This window comes from Apium graveolens, chromosome 10 (genome assembly GCF_009905375.1).
Source record: "Apium graveolens cultivar Ventura chromosome 10, ASM990537v1, whole genome shotgun sequence".
NCBI lineage: Eukaryota > Viridiplantae > Streptophyta > Magnoliopsida > Apiales > Apiaceae > Apium > Apium graveolens.
The window spans coordinates 104,691,710-104,713,541 of record NC_133656.1 but is presented as its reverse complement, the minus strand read 5'-3'; the positions used below and the strand labels follow the sequence as shown (position 1 = coordinate 104,713,541).

General features: G+C 39.4%; 1 protein-coding gene across 1 annotated transcript; it reads right to left on the bottom strand.

Moving 5' to 3' along the window:
* Positions 1 to 19,531: 19,531 nt before the first annotated feature.
* LOC141690828 (uncharacterized) lies at positions 19,532 to 21,594 on the bottom strand. The gene is made up of 3 exons (XM_074495590.1): positions 20,728 to 21,594; positions 20,295 to 20,647; positions 19,532 to 20,218 (listed from the first exon to the last, which is right to left on the bottom strand). Exons 1-3 carry the CDS (start codon positions 21,536 to 21,538, stop codon positions 19,532 to 19,534), a joined length of 1,851 nt encoding a protein of 616 aa, XP_074351691.1. The 5' UTR covers positions 21,539 to 21,594.
* Between the last annotated feature and the right edge of the window lie 238 nt (positions 21,595 to 21,832).

Here is a 21,832-nt window from a genome sequence, read left to right as displayed (position 1 = left end):
GATCTGAAAAAAAACATGAAACATATTAGACATGACATCTCAAATATATCCAACATGTACTATTATAATACATACAACAATCAGGGTTCACATACTCAAAACTCGACTCGATGTTCAATTTCAGAAAATGCATATACTCGATGTTTTAGGAAACAAGTTGTCAGTTATATTTTATAAAAAATTTATTTATAACTATATAACTATTTATATTCGAGTGGTAGTTCCGATATTTCATAGGATACGCTCCCAAAAATCGGGCAGCGTCTCCATTGTTTATCTGACTACCCATCGAATACAATCGACGTCCACAAATCATAATTCACAACAACAAACCATCATTCGCAATCTCAATCCAACAATTCTATTCCGACAAGTTACTGTACAACTGTACGCACCCAACATTCGAGTAAATTTTACGAACTAAACTTCCTAAAAATCAATCTTCTTCCAAAATAATTAGAAAAATAATGTTTAATGTTTTGGTAGCACTCAGTCGAACATCATTGTCCACCGCCGACTCATCAGAATTCATTGTCGGCGGCAGTAGTTTTACGATGGTGCCTCGACTCGAGGTTTCCGACCGTAAACCACCGATTAAATTCCTGAACAACTACATTATTAATCAATTAATCATTAAAATTCATATGAATCTTTCATAAATATACAACTAAAAAAATCGAGTAATCAAAAGGAATTATGAGCCCCAATTCGGTCAGCCCATAGAATCAAATGAAGCATAGCAGATTCAAAGTACAAAACAACACCCGCGACCCAACTCAGGCCACCTCGCCGGAAAATAATCCGGCGGCGGCCGGATAACACCGAACAGAAGAAAGGCGAGACAGTCAAGCAACATACATACATATACTCAATATATACATACATATATAATTCAACAAGACCCAATCGAAGCCATAACCGAGAACAAGATAGAGGCCGAAAAAACAGTGGCCGGGACTCACCTGAACAGAGAAGAACAGGAAGAAGGAGAGGAAATAGAGAGAGAGAAGAAACCGAAAGATTAAGAAGGAAAGAAACAGTGAGGTTGAGAAATGAGAGATTAGAGTGATCGAGAGATAGAATGAAGACGAGATAAGGCTGTTTGTGTTTATCCCTTTTTGTTTCGTATTTTCTATTATAATTTGCGGCCCAAGTGACTTGTATTTCTGACTTCTATTCCACGCGCTATCATACACCGAATCATAGTGTATACAAATAAAATTCATAAATTATTAAAATAAATTTTGAAATGCTCAGAGTATTTAAAATTTAATAAATTAAATTTTTCCAAAGTTTTTAAAACATTCCTAAACCAAAACTTGTACCCGCTTTTATCAATTAAACGAATCAACGCGCGGGTAAAATTCATCCTAAAAATTTCTAATATTATTTTAAAATTCTCAAAATATTCCAACCTTAAAGAAATATGAGTTTCATAATTTTTGAAACATTTCCGATTTTAATATCGAATTTACAATATAATACAATCAGAAAATCATACATGGTTGAATAATTGATGAAATATTGATTTCTAAATTTTATAAAATCCCAAAAGTAGTTATTGTAATTGTAAAACCATAAAAACAATTTTAGAGACATTCAAAATATTTATGCAAATAAATTTTTATTAAATTCATTTTTAAAAGTAAAAACAATTCAGTATAACTCAATAATTAATTACGCAAAAAACCCGGTACACCACAATTCACACCTAAATAATAATAAGACAACACATAGCTGATAAAAGCTAAACACATATTTTATTTATTTTATAATTTCATAATTACGCATTTAAATATAATAATGAAACTATACGAGTCGTTACATTCTTCCCCCTTAAAAAGATTCTGTCCTCAGAATTTGAACCCACTAAACAAGTGAGGATAATTGTCAAGCATATCTGACTCTAACTTCTAGGTAGACTCTTCTACTTGAGGATTTCTCCCAATACTTTATTTATATTAATAACTCGTTCCTAGAGACTCGCTTTCAACGATCTAAGACTGGATCGATTATTTTAAGCAGAACAAATTTGGATGAGAGCCCATTGGCTCCTAATCAACGACTTGATTCAAATCAAAAATATATCGCTTTAACATTGACACGCGGAATACACTATAAATTTGCTGCAAATACGACGACAATATTAACCCATTAGCAACTTCACCTATCTTCCTCAATACCTCGAATGATTCCCTATATTTAGGACTCAACTCGCTCCTTTTAACCAAACCTAACTAATCTCTTCCAAGGTGAAACTTTTATCAATACCGACGATCTTGTTTTTATATCCATACTCTTTCAATGCAAATTCGCCTTCTTTCTTTGTCTATCCCGAGCTATTTCAACTCTTTTCCAACTCTATATCACTACGTCCTTGGTGTGCTGAATTAACTTAGGACTTGACATCTTCTTTGTAACGCCCTCCAGACCCGGGGTATAAGTCTGGGGGTTACTAGCTAATCACTAAACCTGTACAATTTCAATAACAGTAATAATGGAATATATCTAAACCCCTTTAATACTAACCAGGATCTTTTTAGGTTGAAGTATGAAAATGGGAACCATTAACTACTTTATTACAAGCCAAATTCAAAATCTTACAACTCTCTTTATTACAAATCATTGTCTAACCAGTTTTAAACTAATTTCATTTTTTATTCGAACACACACACACTAACTATCTACACTCCACCTGTTCGGGCAAGTCAAAACTTTCTTCCTGGATTGGGATCAACACCTTGGGTATGAGAGTATCCCGAGGCTTGACCCGCTTCTTTACCACTCGAGTTCTGATGGGTTTCATATTCCTTCTTAACTGAAAACAATAAGGTGAATAACACAAAAAAGGGAGAGCCAAAAATTTTTCAACAAGTTCGTAAAATATAAACAGTGTTAAAGCAGTTTAAATGAATCAGTAATTTGGGTACATCTGCAAAGATATAACCCCGCGAAAATAGAAAGAAGACCACTGCTGGGGAATATAAACGAACTAAACTGGACACAAGTTTGCATCTATACCCTGTTGATCAGCCAGGATACAGTGCAGATCTATATCCCACTATATAGATCCATTTGGGCACCCAGGCACTACAACCCATCTCACGGATTCGGTTATATCCTGGTCCTTAGGATTAAGTAAAACTTAATCCCCAAAATATCATTATCCAGTCCATGGAGTAGCCACCGGAACAATCGGTATGCTTTGATATATTCTAATCACCAGAATATACCAATGCGTATACGTAACAATTGGAATATGAATAAGGAATTCAAAGGAAAAGAAGAAATCAAGAATCAAAATGAAATATGAGCAAGAGAATAATAAGTGTGTATCAGTGTTTATGAACAAGAATCAAAAGAGTGCAAGTGTGGTATGAATCTCAAGAAATATCACTATTATGAAATTAGAATAGGGGAAAAACTTGCCGTCTGCGCGACTCACTTCAAATACGTCACCTTCGTCTATCACCGGCTCACTCTGTCTTACTTGCTTAGGTTCTGTTAGAGAAATAAACTGGTTTAGTCATTTGGTACTTCAATTGTGTCTTGAACCGACTTCACATCGTTCCTATTGTCTACCCATGCGCTTAGAATCAAAATCGACTTGCTGATCACTTAACTGATCATTATCTGACTCGTTTCTTATTTTCCGGGATTTATCGGACTCGTCTCGGCACGCGATTCGGCTTATAATCAAATAAATAACAAGGTCAACTAATTTCTACAATAAATTAGGTTTTTTGTATTATTTTTAATGAAAATAATTCATTTTCCAGAGTCTAAGGGCTTTCGTTCCACTCGAATCGGACTAACGGTCTAATTATTATCAATTAAATACAAATAATTCAATTTATTATTTAATATAAATAATTATTACTAATTTTTAAACCCTAAAATAATTTTAAAATAATTATTTAAGAAAAATCAGAACTAAAAATGATTTTTCTATAATTTTTGGAATTAAAATGAATTTATTATGAATTATTGAAAATATTTAATTAATTATCAAAATATTCAATCATTTTTAAATTATTAATAAATAATAAATAACTAATAAATAACTATTAAATAATTAAGAAAATAATTGAAACTGATTTTTAGAAAATATTTCACAATTATTTAAAATATAAATAATTAAATTAAATAATTAGTTAATCAATTTATAAAATAAATAAAACTGATTTTTAAAATTAATAAAAATAAAAAGTAAAAATAATTTCCAGAAACACTTGTCAGAAAATTTACTCTGACAATTTCAGATCAAAACCGGGTTAACCAAACGGGTCACAATCTGGGTCATGAAGAACATGATCGGATTTTTCTTGAATCCGGCCACCGGCCAGCCAAAATCAGGCCAAAATATAACTGTTTGATGTGTTTTTCACAGGGTTTGAATTCCACTCAACTGCAGCAACTCATCCCCGACCAAATCATACCAAAAACATCCCTGAATCCTCAACTCCGATCAAAACCAACATGAACTCCGGCCAAAATACAAAGTCACGGAATCGTACATGAAACTCGATGATTTATAGTACAAATTAAAGCTATGAACATGTACAATCAAAGCTCTAACATCATAAGAACCAAATATTCACAGAAATCACGAAGCTATGTTTTGAAAATTGAGTATAAACCCTAATAATCGAACTTTGCTATTCAGGTATCATTTATTCAATTAAACACCATGAATCGATTGCAAATAACATCAGGAAACTATATCAATCATCAAAATATCATAATAACCCTAGAATCAAAAAGCCTTAATTCGAACATAAACCCAAGAAATCGAAAATCAAAATAACGAATTAAAACGTGAAATTGATACTCGAAATGGAAAGAACAGATCAAAACCTTCGATTTGAGTACATGAATTACACGATTTGATGCTGTAATCAGTGAGAAATCACGGCTTGAATTTTCGACCCGACCCTGTTCTTCCCGACCTGATTTCAGTGAATTTTCAGAATTTTCCTGATTTTTAATAATTAATTATAATTAATTAAATAAAAATTAGGCTATTTATAGTAGTATAATTAATACTCCTATTTAAAATTAAGGCCCTAATTCTACATCTTTTAAAATTATAAGCCCCTAATTTTATAATTTTTGAGTATTAAAATTTATTTTATAAATATTTTATATATACAATATATATGTCAAAATTTCCCAAAAATTGTGAATAATGCAAAAATACAAAGAAATGGTATAAATGAAAGTCCTATAATTTTATAAAAATAAAAATGTGATTTTTGTGGGGTTTTTAACACCCAATGGGGCCCGGAAAAGTTATTTTTCGCAAAACGAGAAAATTTGTAAAATACCTAGATGTTCAGAATAATACGATGGTAAAAGCCGTTTGATGAAAAATAAGGCCCATTATTTTATTTGAAATATCAGCTATAAAATCATTATTCTGGTCGTATAACTTTTGATATGAAAGCTATAAATGCAAAATAAAATATCTAAAAATATCCTGAAAATACCTGGATGACACAGAATGCACGTAACACATAGCAATTAGGGTTTGATAGTCAATTACACCTAAATGACACATTAACACACATAATTTATTATAAATATGATATAATACAGATGTAATTTTCCCAGACGTTACATCCTTCCCCCTTAACAGGATTATGTCCTCAGAATCTCGCTAAGAAAATAAATGAGGATATTTCTCTAACATCTCATCTCAAATTCCCAGGTTGATTCTTCAACCATAGGGTTTCTCCACAATACTCGCACTAAAGATACATACTTATTTCTCAACACTTTCTCTTGCCGATCTAAAATTCTTACCGGCTGTTCTACAAAAGACAAATCAGGTTGGATATCTACCGATTCATATTCTATTATATATCTAGAATCAGGATTATATCCCTTAAGCATCGATACGTGAAACACATTACGAATATGTTGCATATGAGGCGGTAAGGCTAACTCGTAAGCAACTTTCCCACTTTTTTCAAAATTTCAAACAGCCCGACATATCGTGGCTTCAATTTACCCTTGTTGCCAAATCTGGTCAATACTTTCCATGACGATATTTTGAGTAACACATGCTCTCCTTCTTGGTAGTCCATATCCTTCCTAGCTTGATCTGCATATTTGCGTTGTCTATTTTGTGTTGCATCTAGTCGCTTCCGAATAAGTTCTATCTTTTCTTTAGTATGTTGAATTAATTATGGACCCAAAACCTTGCGTTCTTCAACTTCATCCCAATACACAGGTGATCTGCATTTTCTTCTTCCATATAACTCTTCGTAAGGCGGCATTCCAATGCTTGCATGATAGCTGTTGTTATAAGAAAATTCAACCAAAGGTAAATTCTCATCCCAACTTCCTTCGAAATCAATTGCACAAACTCGTAGTATGTCCTCGATTGTTTGGATAGTCCTTTCACTTTGCCCATAGGTTTGCGGATGATAAGCGGTACTCATCTTTAATTTAGTTCCAAGACATTCTTGAAATTGTCTCCAAATCTTGAATTGAAACGGGGATCTCGATCAGACACGATAGATATTGGAACTCCAAGTCGCATCACAATTTCCTTGAGATACAAGTGCACTAGCTTGTCGAGCAAAAATCTTTCATTAATCGGTAGAAAATATGTCGACTTTGTTAGTCTGTCAATGATTACCCATATCGCATCATGATTAGCTTTAGTTCTCGGAAGTCCTACTACAAAATCCATCTCTAGATGTTCCCATTACCATTCCGGAATATCCAATGGTTGCAGTAATCCACTCGGACGTTGATGTTCTGCTTTAACTCACTGGCAGGTGTAGCATTTGCTTACCCATTCTTCTATCTCCTTCTTCATGTTTGGCCACCAAAAGTTTTCCTTCAGATCACGATACATTTTCGTACTTCCTGGATGAATGGAATATTTTGAACTGTACGCATCTCGCAATATTTCTTCCTTCAGTTCAGCCACATTAGGGATCCAGAATCTTGATGCAAAGCATAGAATTCCTTTGTTATCCTTCTGGGTTGTGATTTCTTCTCCTGTTAAGTCGTCATCTTAACCCATCACTTTTTCTTGACATCGTCGAATCTTTTCTAATAATTCTGGTTGGAAAGTCATCGCGTAGATAACTTCAGTAAATTCATTGGGAATATGGATCTCGATTTCCAACTTGTCAAATTCCTTAGCTAATTCTTCACATGAAGTTAACAAATTCAGTCTTTCTTTCCAGCTCAGCGCATCTGCCACAATGTTTGCTTATCCTGGATGATAACTGATCGTAACATCGTAATCTTTAATCATTTCTAGCCATCGGCGTTGTCTCATGTTCAGTTCCTTATGCGTAAAGATGTACTTTAGACTTTTACGACCCGTGTAGATTTCACATTTCTCACCGTAGAGATAGTGTCTCCCAAGTTTTAATGCAAATATGAACGCTGCTAATTTCAGATCATGCATAGGATACTTCTGTTTATGAGGTTTTAGTTATCTCGAGGCATATGCAATGACGTTACCATGTTGCATCAGTACGCATCCTAATCCGCGATATGAAGCATCGCTGTAAAAGACAAAATTTCCATGTGCGTCTAGCAATACAAGTACCGGTGCGGTTACTAACCGATTCTTCAGCTCTTGGAAACTTTTTTCACATTTGTCATCCCATATGAACTTTTCACCTTTTTAGGTTAACTTGGTCAGTGGCGTTGCTATTCTCGCAAAATCTTTGACAAATCTTCTATAATATCCGGCCAATCCCAAGAAACTTCAAACTTCTGTTGGTGTCTTTGGCCTTTCCTAATTCAACACAGCTTCGATCTTCGTTGGATCAACTTGAATGCCTTCTCTACTGATGATGTGCCCTAGAAATTGTACTTCCTTCAACCAAAATTCGCATTTTGAGAATTTCGCATATAGTTTCTCATTCCTTAGAATTTCCAAAGCAATCCTCAAGTGCTCGGCATGTTCTTCTTCCGTATTTGAGTAAATTAAGATGTCATCGATAAATACATTCACGAATTTATTCAAGTACCTCTTGAATACCCTGTTCATCAGATCCATGAATGCTGCTGGTGCGTTTGTCAAACCGAATGCCATTACCAAAAACTCATAATGTCCATATCTAGTACGAAAAGCAGTCTTGGGGATATCTTCAACTTTAATCTTCAATTGATGATAGCCCGATCTCAAATCTATCTTCGAAAACCATGCGGCTCCTTTTAGCTGATCGAACAAATCGTCGATTCTCGGTAAAGGATACTTATTCTTAATAGTGAGCTTATTAAATTCCCGATAGTCGATACATAATCGCATGCTACCATTTTTCTTTTTCACGAACAATACTGGTACACCCCACGGGGATACACTAGGTCTTATGATGCCTCGGTCTAGAAGATCTTGTAATTGCATTGACAATTCTTTCATCTCGACTGATGCCATTCGATACGGAGCTTTCAAAACTAGTTCTATACCTAGTGCTAAATCAATCGTAAATTCAATTTCTCGATCTGGCGGTAACTTTGAAATCTCGTCTGGAATAACGTTATGAAATTCACATACAACTGGAATGTCTTCTATTTTGGGACTTTCCTTCTTAATAATTAATACGTAGACTATATACATCTTACATCCTTGTCGAAGCAAGCGTTTGGTCTACATTACTGTCAAAAAGTTTCTTCCGCTGTTTTTGTCTTTGAACATTACCGTTGCATTTTTCGCAGTCCGTAATTTTACTTTCTTGTTCCCACAATCGATCTGAGCATTATGACAAGCTAACCAATCCATTCCCAAAATAACATCAAACTCTCCTAACTTAAAAGGAATCAAATCTATGAAGAAATGATGTCCGGCTATTTCGATATCACACGCGGGACATACTCGATCTACCGGAACTTGTTCGTCATTCGCTAATTTTATAATTAACGTCTCTCCCAACCATTCAATTTCGCAATGTAACTTATCAAAGAATTCTTCAGAAATAAATGAACGGGTAGATTCAAAATCAATTAATACTTTTGAATTTATGGAATTCACCAAAAGCGTACCTGTAATTAAACTAGGACTCTGCACTGCTTCTTTTATTGTCATGTTGAAAGTTCTTGCTCTGGGTTGATTAAGCGGCGGTGGAGGAGGTAATGCCAACACTTTCGGAATACTAGCTGCCATTGCTGGTCCTTTGCAATTCCTAGCGATATGCTCTTTCCTTCCACACTGGTAGCAAGTAACTTCTGCTGTTTTTCCCGTTGGACATTCGTTAGAATAGTGCCATTTCTGCTTATATTTGAAACATGTCACATCCTCTTTGATACAGATGCCAATATGTTTCCATCCACAAGTCTTGCAGTACGGTACCGGGACTCTGACAATTCCCTGCTGGCTGGGGGCTTGGAAATGATTACCTATTTTCTGGATACCTTGTCATATCCTTTTAAAATTCAAATTTGTCCGGGCTTGAAATCCCGGCTTCCTGCTGGAGCGGTCTTGGAAACTCCCCTGTCCTCTTTCCTTTTGAGATCTTTCGCTTTCTCCCTCAATAATCAGGGCTTTCTGGACCACGGCGGTATAAGTCGTTAATTCAAAAACTGTAACTTGTGCACGTAATCCTTCTTGAAATCCTTGGACTCGTTTTTCTTCAGTATCAACTTGTTCTGGGACAAATCTAGCCAACTCAGTAAATTTGGCTTCATACTCTATCACGAACATATTTCCCTGCTTTAACTCCAAAAACTTGATCTGCATTTGATTCTTCACATAGCGAGGAAAATGTTTCTCTAAGAACAATTCTTTAAACCTATCTCAGGGTACAACATCTTCACCTTCTAAAGCTTTATTAGATTCCCACCAATAATTTGCTTCTCCTTTCAACAAGTAACTAGCAAAGTCAGTCTTCTGGTCTTCACCTACCTTCACTAACGCAAATGCTTTTTCTATTTTTTTCAACCAAGTGGTAGACTTAATAGGATCGGTTGTTCCCTCAAATTCTGGAGGTTTAACCGATTGAAATTGCTTGAAAGTAACAATAGGTATAGCTGGTGGCATCCGAAGCTCAGGACATGGTGGCTGTTGTAACATTTATTATTGAATCTGCTGCTACTGTTGCTGCATCTGTTGCTGCATCATTACCATCTGTTTTTACATCAGATGGAAAATTTGGATCATGGTATCATTGGTCTGTTCTTCGGAGTTGCTATCAATCCTAGTCTTTCTCTTGGGTGCCATTTGCTGATAATAAAATAAGTGATGTAATTTTTTAATAGTGTATTAAATAATTGACAGTAGGTAAGAAAACAATTTATCATGTATTAACAAAATTTAGATAATGGTTCGGGAAAAAAATAGTTTGCTTAATATAAAAAAATAGGAAATATAAACAGTTAACTGAAATAATTGTTCTCTTTTCTCTCTTCTTTTTTTTTCTACAGGATTTAAAATACGAAAATCTGTAAAATAGTAAAGTAAAGGTAATTACTGAAAGACTCTAAAGACTAAATTTTAATAAAAGAAAATTTGAAAAGTTTATTTTATATATCTAACACCAGCTCAGGTGTGAATGCTTGGTATACAAAAAGTCTCGTCCTGCTGGTCATGGTTACTGCTACTAGTCAGGCTACTACTACACACATACACTACTCACTATACTAGCTGCATCTATGTACATCTGTCATCTCCACTATGTCAGTCCCTTGTAGTCAACATCTCAAAACCCCGACGGTATATGCCTCAACTCATCTCGGAGTACCTGAACCAACGTCTGTGCTAATAGGAAAATCCTATAAAACTCCGCAAAAGAAGGCAGCCCGTCATGTGTCAAAGCATCTAACTCCCATGTAGCACTCATTAAGGTAGACTGTAACCTCTGTCTCATCATATAATCTGGCTGTAATGCAGATAACGGTCCTCGGTCTCTCTGATCAAACAAGTGCATAATCTCCCTACACCGGGCTCTCCAATACTCAGCGTCATCTCTCATAACATTGTAATCGTGATAAGGTACCATATATGGCTGTGCAACATGACCTACTGACTCCTGCGATGGAATCCTCTGCATCCCTGCAGCACCCTGCTGTGGTAACCCCAACTGTAACTCCACATCATGCTCACCCATACCCTCAATCGGAACCATCTGAAATATCTCTGACTCTGGGGCATACACGTGAATAGGAGGTAACACTGCTGGTGGTGGAAACTCTGGCTCAATCTCTGGCATAAACTGATGCTCTACTGGAAGTGGAGGTAAAAGCATCGGCTCAAAGAACTCCAGTGGATCAAACATCTCTACTGGATCAGGAATCAGATCTGGTACTAGTCGTGCTGGCTCCTGGGGCAATGGTGGAGGAGGTGGAAGAGTTGGAAACATAAACTCAGACACTGGTGGAACCACTGGTGCAACTGGTCCTGTAACTGTCCTCTCAGATGAACCTAAATAACCTGATGATGCCATCTGATAATATATCAAAGAAAGAAGAAAGGTCATTAAATCATTCCTAGAACTAATAGCTTCATATCCTAATCTTATCTAAATCCTAACACTACTCTTCCTAGTTGACTATTCCTATCCTATGTGATCTCCCTATCTTATCTTAACCCTAATGTTCTTGTTTTCAGGGACCAAACCTACAGCTCTGATGCCAAACATGTAACACCCTCCAGACCCGGGGTATAAGTCCGGGGATTACTCGTTAATCACCAAACCTGTACAACTTGAATAACAATAATAATGGAATATATCTAAACCCCTTTAACACTAACCATGATCTTTTTAGGTTGAAGTATGAAAACAAGAACCACTAACTACTTTATTACAAACCAAATTCAAAATCTTACAACTCTCTTTATTACAAATCATTGGCTAACCAGTTTTAAACTAATTTCATCTTTTATTCAAATACACACACTAACTATCTACACTCCACATGTTCGGGAAACTCAAAGCTTTCTTCCTGGATTAGGATCAACACCTTGGGTATGAGGGTATCCTGAGGCTTGACCCGCTTCTTTACCACTCGAGTCCTGATGGGTTTCATATTCCTTCTTAACTGAAAACAATAAGGTGAATAAAACAAAAAAGGGTGAGCCAAAAATTGCTCAACAAGTCTGCAAAATATAAACAGTGTTAAAGCAGTTTAAATGAATCAGTAATCTGGGTACATCTGCAAAGATATAACCCCGCGAGAATAGAAAGAAGGCCATTCTTGGCGAATATAAACGAACTAAACTGGACACAAGTTCGCATCTATACCCTGCTGATCAGCCAGGATACAGTGCAGATCTATACCCCACTATATAGATCCATTCGGGCACCCAGGCACTACGGCCCATCTCAAAGATCCGTTTATGTCCCGGTCCTTAGGATTAAGCAAAACTTAATCCGCAAAATATCATTATCCAGTCCATGGAGTAGCCACCTAAACAATCGATATGCTTTGATATATTCTAATCACCAGAATATACCAATATGTATACGTAACAATTGGAATATGAATAAGGAATTCAAAGTAAAAAGAGAAATCAAGAATCGAAATGAAATATGCACAAGAGAATAACAAGTGTGTATCAGTATTTATGAACAAGAATCAAAAGAGTGCAAGCGTGGTATGAATCTGAAGAAATATCACTATTCTGAAATTAGAATAGGGGAAAAACTTGCCTTCTGCGCGACTCACTTCAAATACGTCACCTCCGTCTATCACCGGCTTAATCTGCCTTACTTTCTTAGCTTCTGTTAGAGAAATAGACTGGTTTAGTCATTTCGTACTTCAATTGTGTCTTGAACCGACTTCACATCGTTCCTATTATCTACCCATGTACTTATGATTGAATCGTATATTATCTATTAATAAACAAGACTCGATTAACCACATAATACACATAAGCACATAAGCCACATAATCATTTTTATAGTTAAAATAATTTTTAGAATCAAAATCGACTCGCTGATCGCTTAACTGATCATTATCTGTCCCGTTTCTTATTTTCCGGGATTTATCGGACTCGTCTACGCACGCGATTCGGCTTATAATCAAATAAATAACAAGGTCAACTAATTTTTAGAAGAAATTAGGTTTTTTGTATTATTTTTAATGAAAATAATTCATTTTCCTGAGTGATAGGGATAAATAAATCCTGATTGTATAATTAAATATTGCATTAATTATACAAGGTATGGGCTGCTGGGCCCAATAAGAAGATGTATGACATTCAGACCAGAAAGGTTAACATGCTGATCAGGCCTGATGGACCAGATCAGGCCCGATGAAATAAAGAAGGCCCAAAAACCCTGATTATTAATTAATTTCCTAATTAATTAATAAGGGAAAAATCAAAGAGTCCTGATAAGGATATAAATCCTTACAGATTAGCCTCAAGGGGACCTAAAAGGATAAGGAATCAGTTTCCTACTATCTAGGACTCCAAAGTCCATTCTAATTATGAGACTTGCCCACCAAGTCTCCTATACCAAGTCCAATTCAAGGACTCCCAACATCTATATAAGGGACCTCACCCCACACATCAGAACTACGTTTTTTGGCTTGATTCTCTAATTCACAGAGATGTAAAGGCAGAATTAAGCTACGAAACACGAGAGCAGCCATTAAAGGCCTTGAGCTCCCGAATCTTAGTAATAAATACAGCAAATAATAACCTTAGTTTTTTATCCATAACATTTGGCGCCGTCTGTGGGAAAGCACAACAACAACCATGGCGAGAACACGGAGAACAATTAGAGCTTTAGAGGAAGGAACACCATCAGAGGCAACCCAGGTGATTTCGTCGACCGTGGAGATTCCTCCCCATTCAACTTATGCATCTACTCAGGGGAAAGCCCAGATAGGGGCAACTCAACCTCAGCCACAAGGGACAACTCCCTCGACTATTCAAGGTTGGAGGAAGTGGATATGCTGGGCGAAGTGAAGCACGAGGGCAGTCGCCCCCCTATATACGAGGTTTGGCTCCTATCCCCGAGGATCGAGAATTTTCTGGTCCTTACACTGAGAGAGACTCCGAATCTTCGGATGATGAAGTGGCCCCGAGAAGGAGGCGTCCTGGCAAAGAATCCATGGCCGATGGAAGGCAACGCCCTCAAAGCACCCATGGGCGAATCCCCAAGAAGTGCAGGAAAGGATCAGGGCTCGTGAGGCTGAGATCTAAAGGCTGAGGCGTGATTTATAGGCTCACCAGGCCACCAGATCCAAGCAATCTCCTTCTCCTTGGAGATCCTGATGATCCAACTCCACCCTTCACAGAAGAGATAATGAATGCCCATATCTCAAGGAAATTCAAGATGCCCACTATCAAAGCCTATGATGGCACGGGAGACCCCGCTAATCATGTTAGGACATTCTCTAATGCACTGCTGCTGCAACCCGTGAATGATGCTATAAAGTGTCGGGCCTTCCCTCAAACCCTGTCGGGTATGGCTCAAAGATGGTACAGTCGCTTGCCCCCAAACTCTATTGGATCGTTCAGAGAATTAAGTCAGTCTTTTATTAAGCAATTCATCAGTGGAAGAGTCCATGAGAAAAGTTCAGCATCTCTTATGAGTCTTGTGCAGGGAGCTAAGGAATCCTTGAGAGATTACCTGAATCGTTTCACAAAGGAGGCTTTAAAAGTCCCGGACCTTGATGATAAGGTAGCCATGATAGCACTGCAACAAGGAACTAGGGACGAGTTTTTTAAGATGTCCTTGGCCAAACGTCCCCCTGAAAGCATGTTGCAGCTCCAAGAGAGGGCAGGGAAGTATATCAAAGTTGAAGAAAGTATGAGGAAGACCGTAGTAAGTAATGAGCCCACTGGAGGCAAGAAGCGGAAAACTGATTTAGAATATATTGCAAAGGACAAATATCCTAGAACCGAACAAAACCCTGATTCAACCCCCAAGAAGGGAGGACCTGGGCAAAAGTTCACTGAATATGCTAAGCTGAATGCTCCTAGAAGTCAGATTTTGATGGAGATTGAGAAAGATAGAGATATTCGCTTGCCTAAGCCCTTGAAGGCTGATCCCGCCAAGCTAGATAAGAGCAAGTATTGCAGGTTTCACAAGGATGTTGGCCATGACACCGATGAGTGTAGGCAGTTGAAAGACGAAATTGAGTTTTTGATTCGAAAAGGAAGATTGAATAAGTATACTGGAGATGGAGGGGACAGAAATAATAATGGAAGGAAAAACTTTGAAGATCGTAGGAGGGACCAAGACGATCAGAGGCGGAATCCCCAACCTAGAGGGCCGGTTATAAATGCAATTTTTGGAGGACCGTGACGCCCTCGAGGACCTGTGATAAACACGATCTTTGGAGGTCCAACTGCTGCTGGATTGTCCAAAAATTCCAGAAAGGCATATACTAGGGAGGTTATGCATATTGTTGGAGAAGCCCCGAAGAGGGTCAGGACAGAAGTAACATTGGCTTTTGATGATTCCGACCTAGAGGGTGTGAAGTTCCCTCATGACGACCCGCTGGTCATAACACCGATAATAGGAAATAGCCCGGTTAAGAGGGTCCTTGTGGATAATGGTGCTTCTGTGGATATCTTGCTCCACGACACCTTTCTAAGGATGGGGTATAACGACTCCCAGTTGACACCAACCGACATGCCGATATATAGATTTGCTGGAGTAGAATGTCCTGTGGAAAGGATAATCAAATTGCCAACCACCATAGGTACAGAACCAAGGCAAGCAACGCAGATGCTGGATTTCGTGGTGGTAAAGGCTAGTTCAACTTATAATGCTATCATGGGGAGAACAGGGATACATGCCTTCAAGGCAGTCCCCTCTTCCTACCATTCAGTCATGAAGTTTCCCACCCGAAACGGGATTGGAGAAGAGAGAGGAGATCAAAAAATGGCTAGAAGCTGTTATGTGGCCTCTTTAAGAGTAGATGGAATCGGGGGACATGTTCTTCCTATTGAAGATATGGATGTCCGAGAAAATGACGAGAATAGAGGAAGACCAGCAGAAGACTTGGTTTCCGTTCCTTTAGACCCCGAAAATCCTGAGAGGATGACTTTCATTGGAGCCACATTAGAGGAGCCCCTTCGAGGGCAGTTGGTGAAATTTTTGCAAGAAAATAGTGATGTGTTTGCATGGTCAGCAGCTGATATGCCAGGCATAGACCCGGAATTGATTACTCACAGGTTAAACGTGGATCCAAGCCGGAAGACAGTAAAATAAAAGAAAAGAAATTTTTGCCCCAGAAAGACAAGAGGCTATAAAACAGGAAGTAAAAAAGCTCTTAGAGGCTGGTTTCATTGAGGAGATTCAATTTCCGGAGTGGTTAGCAAACCCTGTAATGGTGAAGAAGGCTAATGGAAAGTGGAGGATGTGTATAGACTTCACTGATCTGAATGATGCATGCCCCAAACACTGTTTTCCGCTGCCAAGAATTGATACTTTGATTGATGCCACTGCTGGACATGAAATGCTGAGTTTCATGGATGGATTTAGCGGATACAACCAGATCAAAATGCATAAGGATGACATTCCAAAGGTATCATTTATCACTGACTTTGGTGTTTATTGTTATCTTGTCATGGCGTTTGGTCTCAAGAATGCAGGAGCCACCTATCAAAGGTTGGTAAATAAAATTTTTAAGGATCTTATTGGTAAGACTATGGAAATCTATGTTGATGACATGTTAGTCAAGAGTCTATTAAAGACTGATCATATAACCCATTTGAGGGAAGCCTTTGAGGTCCTGAGGTAACACAAGATGATGTTGAATCCTACGAAGTGTGCTTTCGGAGTAGGATCTGGAAAATTCTTGGGATTGATGGTCTCAAAGAGAGGAATTGAGGCTAACCCCGATAAAATAAAGGCAATCCTGGACATGGAACCACCAAAAACTGTCAAGGATGTTCAGAAGCTCACAGGAAGGGTCGCTGCGCTAGGAGGATTCATCTCCAAGTCAGGAGACAAGTGCTTGTCATTTTTCAAGTCACTGAAGAACATCAAAGACTTTGTATGGAGTGAGGAAAACCAGAAGGCATTCGAAGAGTTAAAGAAGTATATGGCTCAGGCCCCGTTGTTGGCCAAACCATCTTTGAATGAAGTTTTATTCTTGTACTTGGCTGTTTCAGAGAGCGCCTTGAGCGCGGTGTTGGTTAAGGAGGAGCTAAAAGTTCAGAAACCCGTATATTATGTCAGCAAAATTCTGCATGGTGCTGAATTGAATTATTCAACTATTGAGAAATTTGCTCTAGCCTCGGTAATGGCTTCGAGAAAGCTGCGTCCTTACTTTCAGGCTCATCAGATTGAGGTGCTAACGAATCAGCCCCTGAGAAATATCATTCACAGTCCCAAGGCAAGTGGGAGATTGATTAAGTGGGCAATAGAGTTGGGAGAATTCGATCTCAAGTATAAGCCGCGGACGGCAATAAAAGCCCAGGCACTAGCTGACTTCGTGGTGGAGTGTACCATACCCAACCAAGAAGTCGGGGGCAGGAGGATACCGTGCCACAAGACAAGGGAATCGATAATGGGAACAAAGAGAAGGAAGATAAGGAGAAAGAATATTGGGTTCTCTATTTTGATGGAGCATCAAAACAAATTCCAGTGGAGCAGGGTTGGTTTTGCAAAGCCCTGATGGGTTCCTAATTGAGTATGCTATGAAGCTAGACTTCCCAACCACAAACAATAAGGCAGAATATGAAGCTCTGATAGCTGGTCTTGGCCTAGCTGGGACACTTAGAGTCAAAAACTTAAAGGTCCGTGGAGACTCGAAGCTGATCATATCCCAGGTAAAGGGAGAATTTGAGGCAAGGGATGATACGATGGCCAAGTATGTTCGCCTAGTAAGGGTTGTGATGACTCAATTTAACGAATGCCATGTTGAGCACATTCCAAGGGAGGAAAATGCTAAGGCATATGCGCTATCAAAGTTTGCTTCATCTGAGATAGAAGAAAGTTCAGGAAGTGTGTACTTCCGTGTTTTGAAGACACGAAGCATAGATGTTAAGCTTGTGGCTCCCATAGGCCTGGGGACGTCATGGATTGATCCCATCAAGGCTCACATTCAAACCGGTTGGCTGCCAAGCGATGCAACTGAAGCACGAAAGTTAACTGTTCGCGCACTAAGGTACTCTTTGATAGATGGGATTCTTTACAAAAGATCTTTCGTGGTTCCTTACTTGAGGTGTCTCAGGCCCGATGAGGCACACTTGGCTCTTGAAGAAGTGCATGAAGGTATTTGTGAACAACACTTGGGGGGCAGGGCCTTGGCTCATAAGATAACCCGTTTAGGCTTTTATTGGCCAGAAATGATGGCTGATGCCAAAGAATATGTGAAGAAGTGTGATCGCTGTCAGAAGCATGCACCAGTTGTTAGACAACCCCCCGAGATTCTGACCTCTATCAACTCGCCTATTCCCTTTGCTATGTGGGGGATGGATATTCTAGGGCCTTTCCCTATGGCCACGGCACAAAAGAAGTTTCTGATTGTAGCCATTGATTATTTTACCAAGTGGATTGAAGCCAAGCCCTTGGCCAAAATCACAACTAAGCAGATTGCACAATTCCTGTGGGAAAGCATTATGTGCCGATATGGAATTCCCCGTATCCTCATCACTGACAATGGAACACAATTCAACAACGAGGAATTCAAGAAGTATTGTGAAGAAAATGAAATTGAGTTACGGTTCACCTCTGTGGCTCACCCACAAGCCAATGGGCAAGCGGAGGTAGCGAATCGAATAATCCTGGATGGACTAAGGAAGAGGGTCGAGAAATCAAGGAATAACTGGGTGGATGAGATACTTCCAATATTATGGGCCTATAGGACTACCTGTAGAGTCACGACTGGAGCAACTCCCTTCATGTTGGCATATGGGGCAGAAGCAGTTGTTCCCGTGGAGGTATCGCATTCTTCTCCAAGGATTCAAGCTTTCAATGCTGGGAAAAATGAGGAAGGACAAAGGTTGGCTCTGGACTTAATTGATGAAGTGCGAGATGAGGCATATGCAAAGATCGTAGAGTATCAGAAAAAAGCTTCGTTTTATTACAACTTAAGGGTTAAAGAAAGATTCTTCAAGCAAGGAGATTTGGTATTAAGGAAAGTGGAAGCCTCTGGTGTAGGACAGAAAGGGAAGCTTGTCCCGAATTGGGAAGGGCCGTACAAAGTCAAGAGCGTTCAAGGTAGAGGAACCTACAAGTTGGAGACAATGGATGGTTTTGAAGTCCCAAGAACTTGGCATGCTCAAAACCTGAAGGTTTACTACGTGTAGGGCAATTGAATACGATTCTCACTTGTCTGGATGACAAGTAGGTTGAAAAGCATCTTGAAGCTTTGCTTGCATAGGATTTTATATTCCAGTAGAAAATATATTGTCAGGTTATTATTATTGTTAAGGGTCGAACCCATATTATGTAAGGTTTTGAAAAACCAGAATTCAAATTGAAGAATTTGAAATTATTTCAATCTAAGGATGCTTAAAGTTTAAATGCATATTAAGTATTGTAAAGAAGAAAAAACAAGTAAGGAAAGCAGCATATCAAATAACCCCGAAGGGTAACAAGTTCTGACATAAACAAAGTTTACATATTTTCTAAAAAAAAATATATATACAAACTTAGGCCTCGGAAGGCTGAGATTCTTCGGAACCACTATCCGAGGTCTCCTCGGACGTCTCAGTCGTCCCTTCAGAAGTCCCTGTGGAGGTTCCATCAGAACTGCCTTCAGATGCTTTGGAGGATGCGGGAGACACTGGATTCTGAGGCGCAGCCCTTGGAGGCTCTTCGACCCTGATCTTCTTCGCAGCAGGCGCTGGATCTTCTTCGGATGAAGCCTCCTCCTCCCCAGAACTGAACTCCAGTTCTTTCCTCTTGTGGCCTGGGCTCCCTGAAGGACCGTCTTTGATCATATCAGCTAGCTTGTTAGTAACACCCCCAAGCTCCGGAACTCGCACAGGGCAAGGAAAGGAGGACTGCTCTAGGACTTCCGGAAATTCATCTTGGATGGCCTCCACAGCAGCGTCCCAGCCCTCCTTATAGCTAACTGGGTGTAGGAGGGCATCGTGCTCCACCATCAAGTCCTTGAACTCCTGGGTGTCCATCCAGCCATCAAAGGCTTTATCCTTCTGCGCCTTCAGAATAACATTTTCGGCCCGGGCTGTTTCCAGGTCAGAAGTGGAAGAGGCCAGTTGAGCTTCAAGGGCCTCTATTCTCTGGTTGGCCTCCTCCAACTTCTTGTTAGCATCTTCCAGGCCAACCTTCCAAGCCTTAGCTTGGTGAATTGCCCCTTGGAAATGGGCGTTAGCCTGCAAGAGAAGCAGCAAAAGTATGAAAAAAGAAACATGAAAAGGCAAGTATGAAGGGCATAGGTAAAGGACGTACCGTCGCCAAAGCCTGGCCTCCGAAAAGCTCATTCCCCTCTAAGTCCTGTTGAAGGACAAAATCTTGATAGTCTACCGGGGAGACGGAATGCTTAGACCATTCCTTGGACAGCGCCGTGCTGCCCACGATTGAATCCTTGCCCCGGATCCCCCAAGCAGGTTGAAAATAGGCCCCTGGCCTCTGCTTGGTGCGCAAAACTTGGCTGGGGCCTTCCTCGCTTGGCTCCGTTGCTTGGAGGAGGAACTCAGGGAAGCGGTCACCAAGGCGAGGGTCTTTAAAGACCTTTCCAGCCCTCTTCATCCTGGTTGTCTCCAGGTCCTTAGGCTTGGTAGTCTCCTCAATCTTCTCAGCCACTGCAACAAACGAAGTAAGTTGAAAAATTAATAGAATAGAAAATGAAGGAAGTAAAAAGGAGGTAAGGAAGGGAACTTACTTTTCTTATGGACGGGCGAGAGGCCGCGTTCTACCAGGACCGTCTCCCGGATAAGGTCCCAAGAATGGGAAGTCCCATTGTCTTGCGTAAGGAAGTTGAAAGCTCTAGCCTCCTCCTCAGTCAAAGTTATATCATTTGGGCTCCCATCCACGGTCAGCCCAAAGGACGACCGAAACAGGGTGCCCCAATCTCCGCCTTCCCAAACAATGAACAAAAAATCTTTCTTCCACCCCAAGTTGTTGTCGGGGATGGACTTCCCATTCACAATATGGGGAATAGTGGGGCGCTGGTTTAGAGAAACCCAACCCGGACTTTTATCAGGGCTGTTTTTGAACTGAAAAATTTTCCTGAAAACGGCAACGGAAGTAGGGACCTTGTGCTTGGCACATTGTGACAGATAGCACAGAATAAGCCTCCAAGAATTGGGGGGGAGTTGGCAAGGGCTGATGCCCACATCAGCCAGTAACAAAGGAATGAAGGGATGAAAAGGGAATCTGATACCTGCCCTTAGAGTATCCCTATAGACACATAGCGCGTCCTTTTTCCACTGGCAGGCCCTGTCGGCCGCACCTGCAAGAACCAGCTTAAAAGGTTCCTTGATTTTGAAGCAGCTGCTCAACTTTTCCAGCTCCTTGGGATCCCTTAAGGCACTAATATGATCGTGCGCGTCCAGATGCGCATCAGACGGGTACTCATCTCCTCGAGTATTGATCATGTCGATTAAAGAAGTGTACCTCGATCGGATAGGGAACTCATTGGACTTTCTAGCCACGTTCATCTTGGCCAAGGGAGTCATTTTCTTGTCAGCCATCTACAAAAAAGGACACATACAGGATATCTTAAAAGGGCACACAATAGAAAAATAGACGCGAAAAGTAAAGGGAGGGATTTTACCTGAAGAAACGCTCCTAAAAAAGGCTTTGAGCTCCGACTTGCTGTTATTGCTCTGAGAATCTTAGCAGGAGGAGAAAGAAGAAAACTTAGAAATGAGAAGGTGAGGAGTAGTAGCCTCTCCTCAGTCCTTTATATAAGAGGAAAAGGAAGTTGAAGGGACGAAAGCCCATTAAGGACAAAGGCCCATAGGAAAAAACCCAGAAAAAGGAAT

What these genes read in the sequence shown, in the direction of transcription:
- LOC141690828 (XM_074495590.1), bottom strand. Translation starts at nt 21,538, where the DNA reads ATGGCTGACAAGAAAATGACTCCCTTGGCCAAGATGAACGTGGCTAGA. An exon ending in CTCGCCCGTCCATAAGAAAA is followed by an intron (nt 20,648 to 20,727) that starts GTAAGTTCCCTT and finishes CGTTTGTTGCAG; the next exon opens with TGGCTGAGAAGATTGAGGAG. An exon ending in GAGGCCAGGCTTTGGCGACG is followed by an intron (nt 20,219 to 20,294) that starts GTACGTCCTTTA and finishes CTTCTCTTGCAG; the next exon opens with GCTAACGCCCATTTCCAAGG.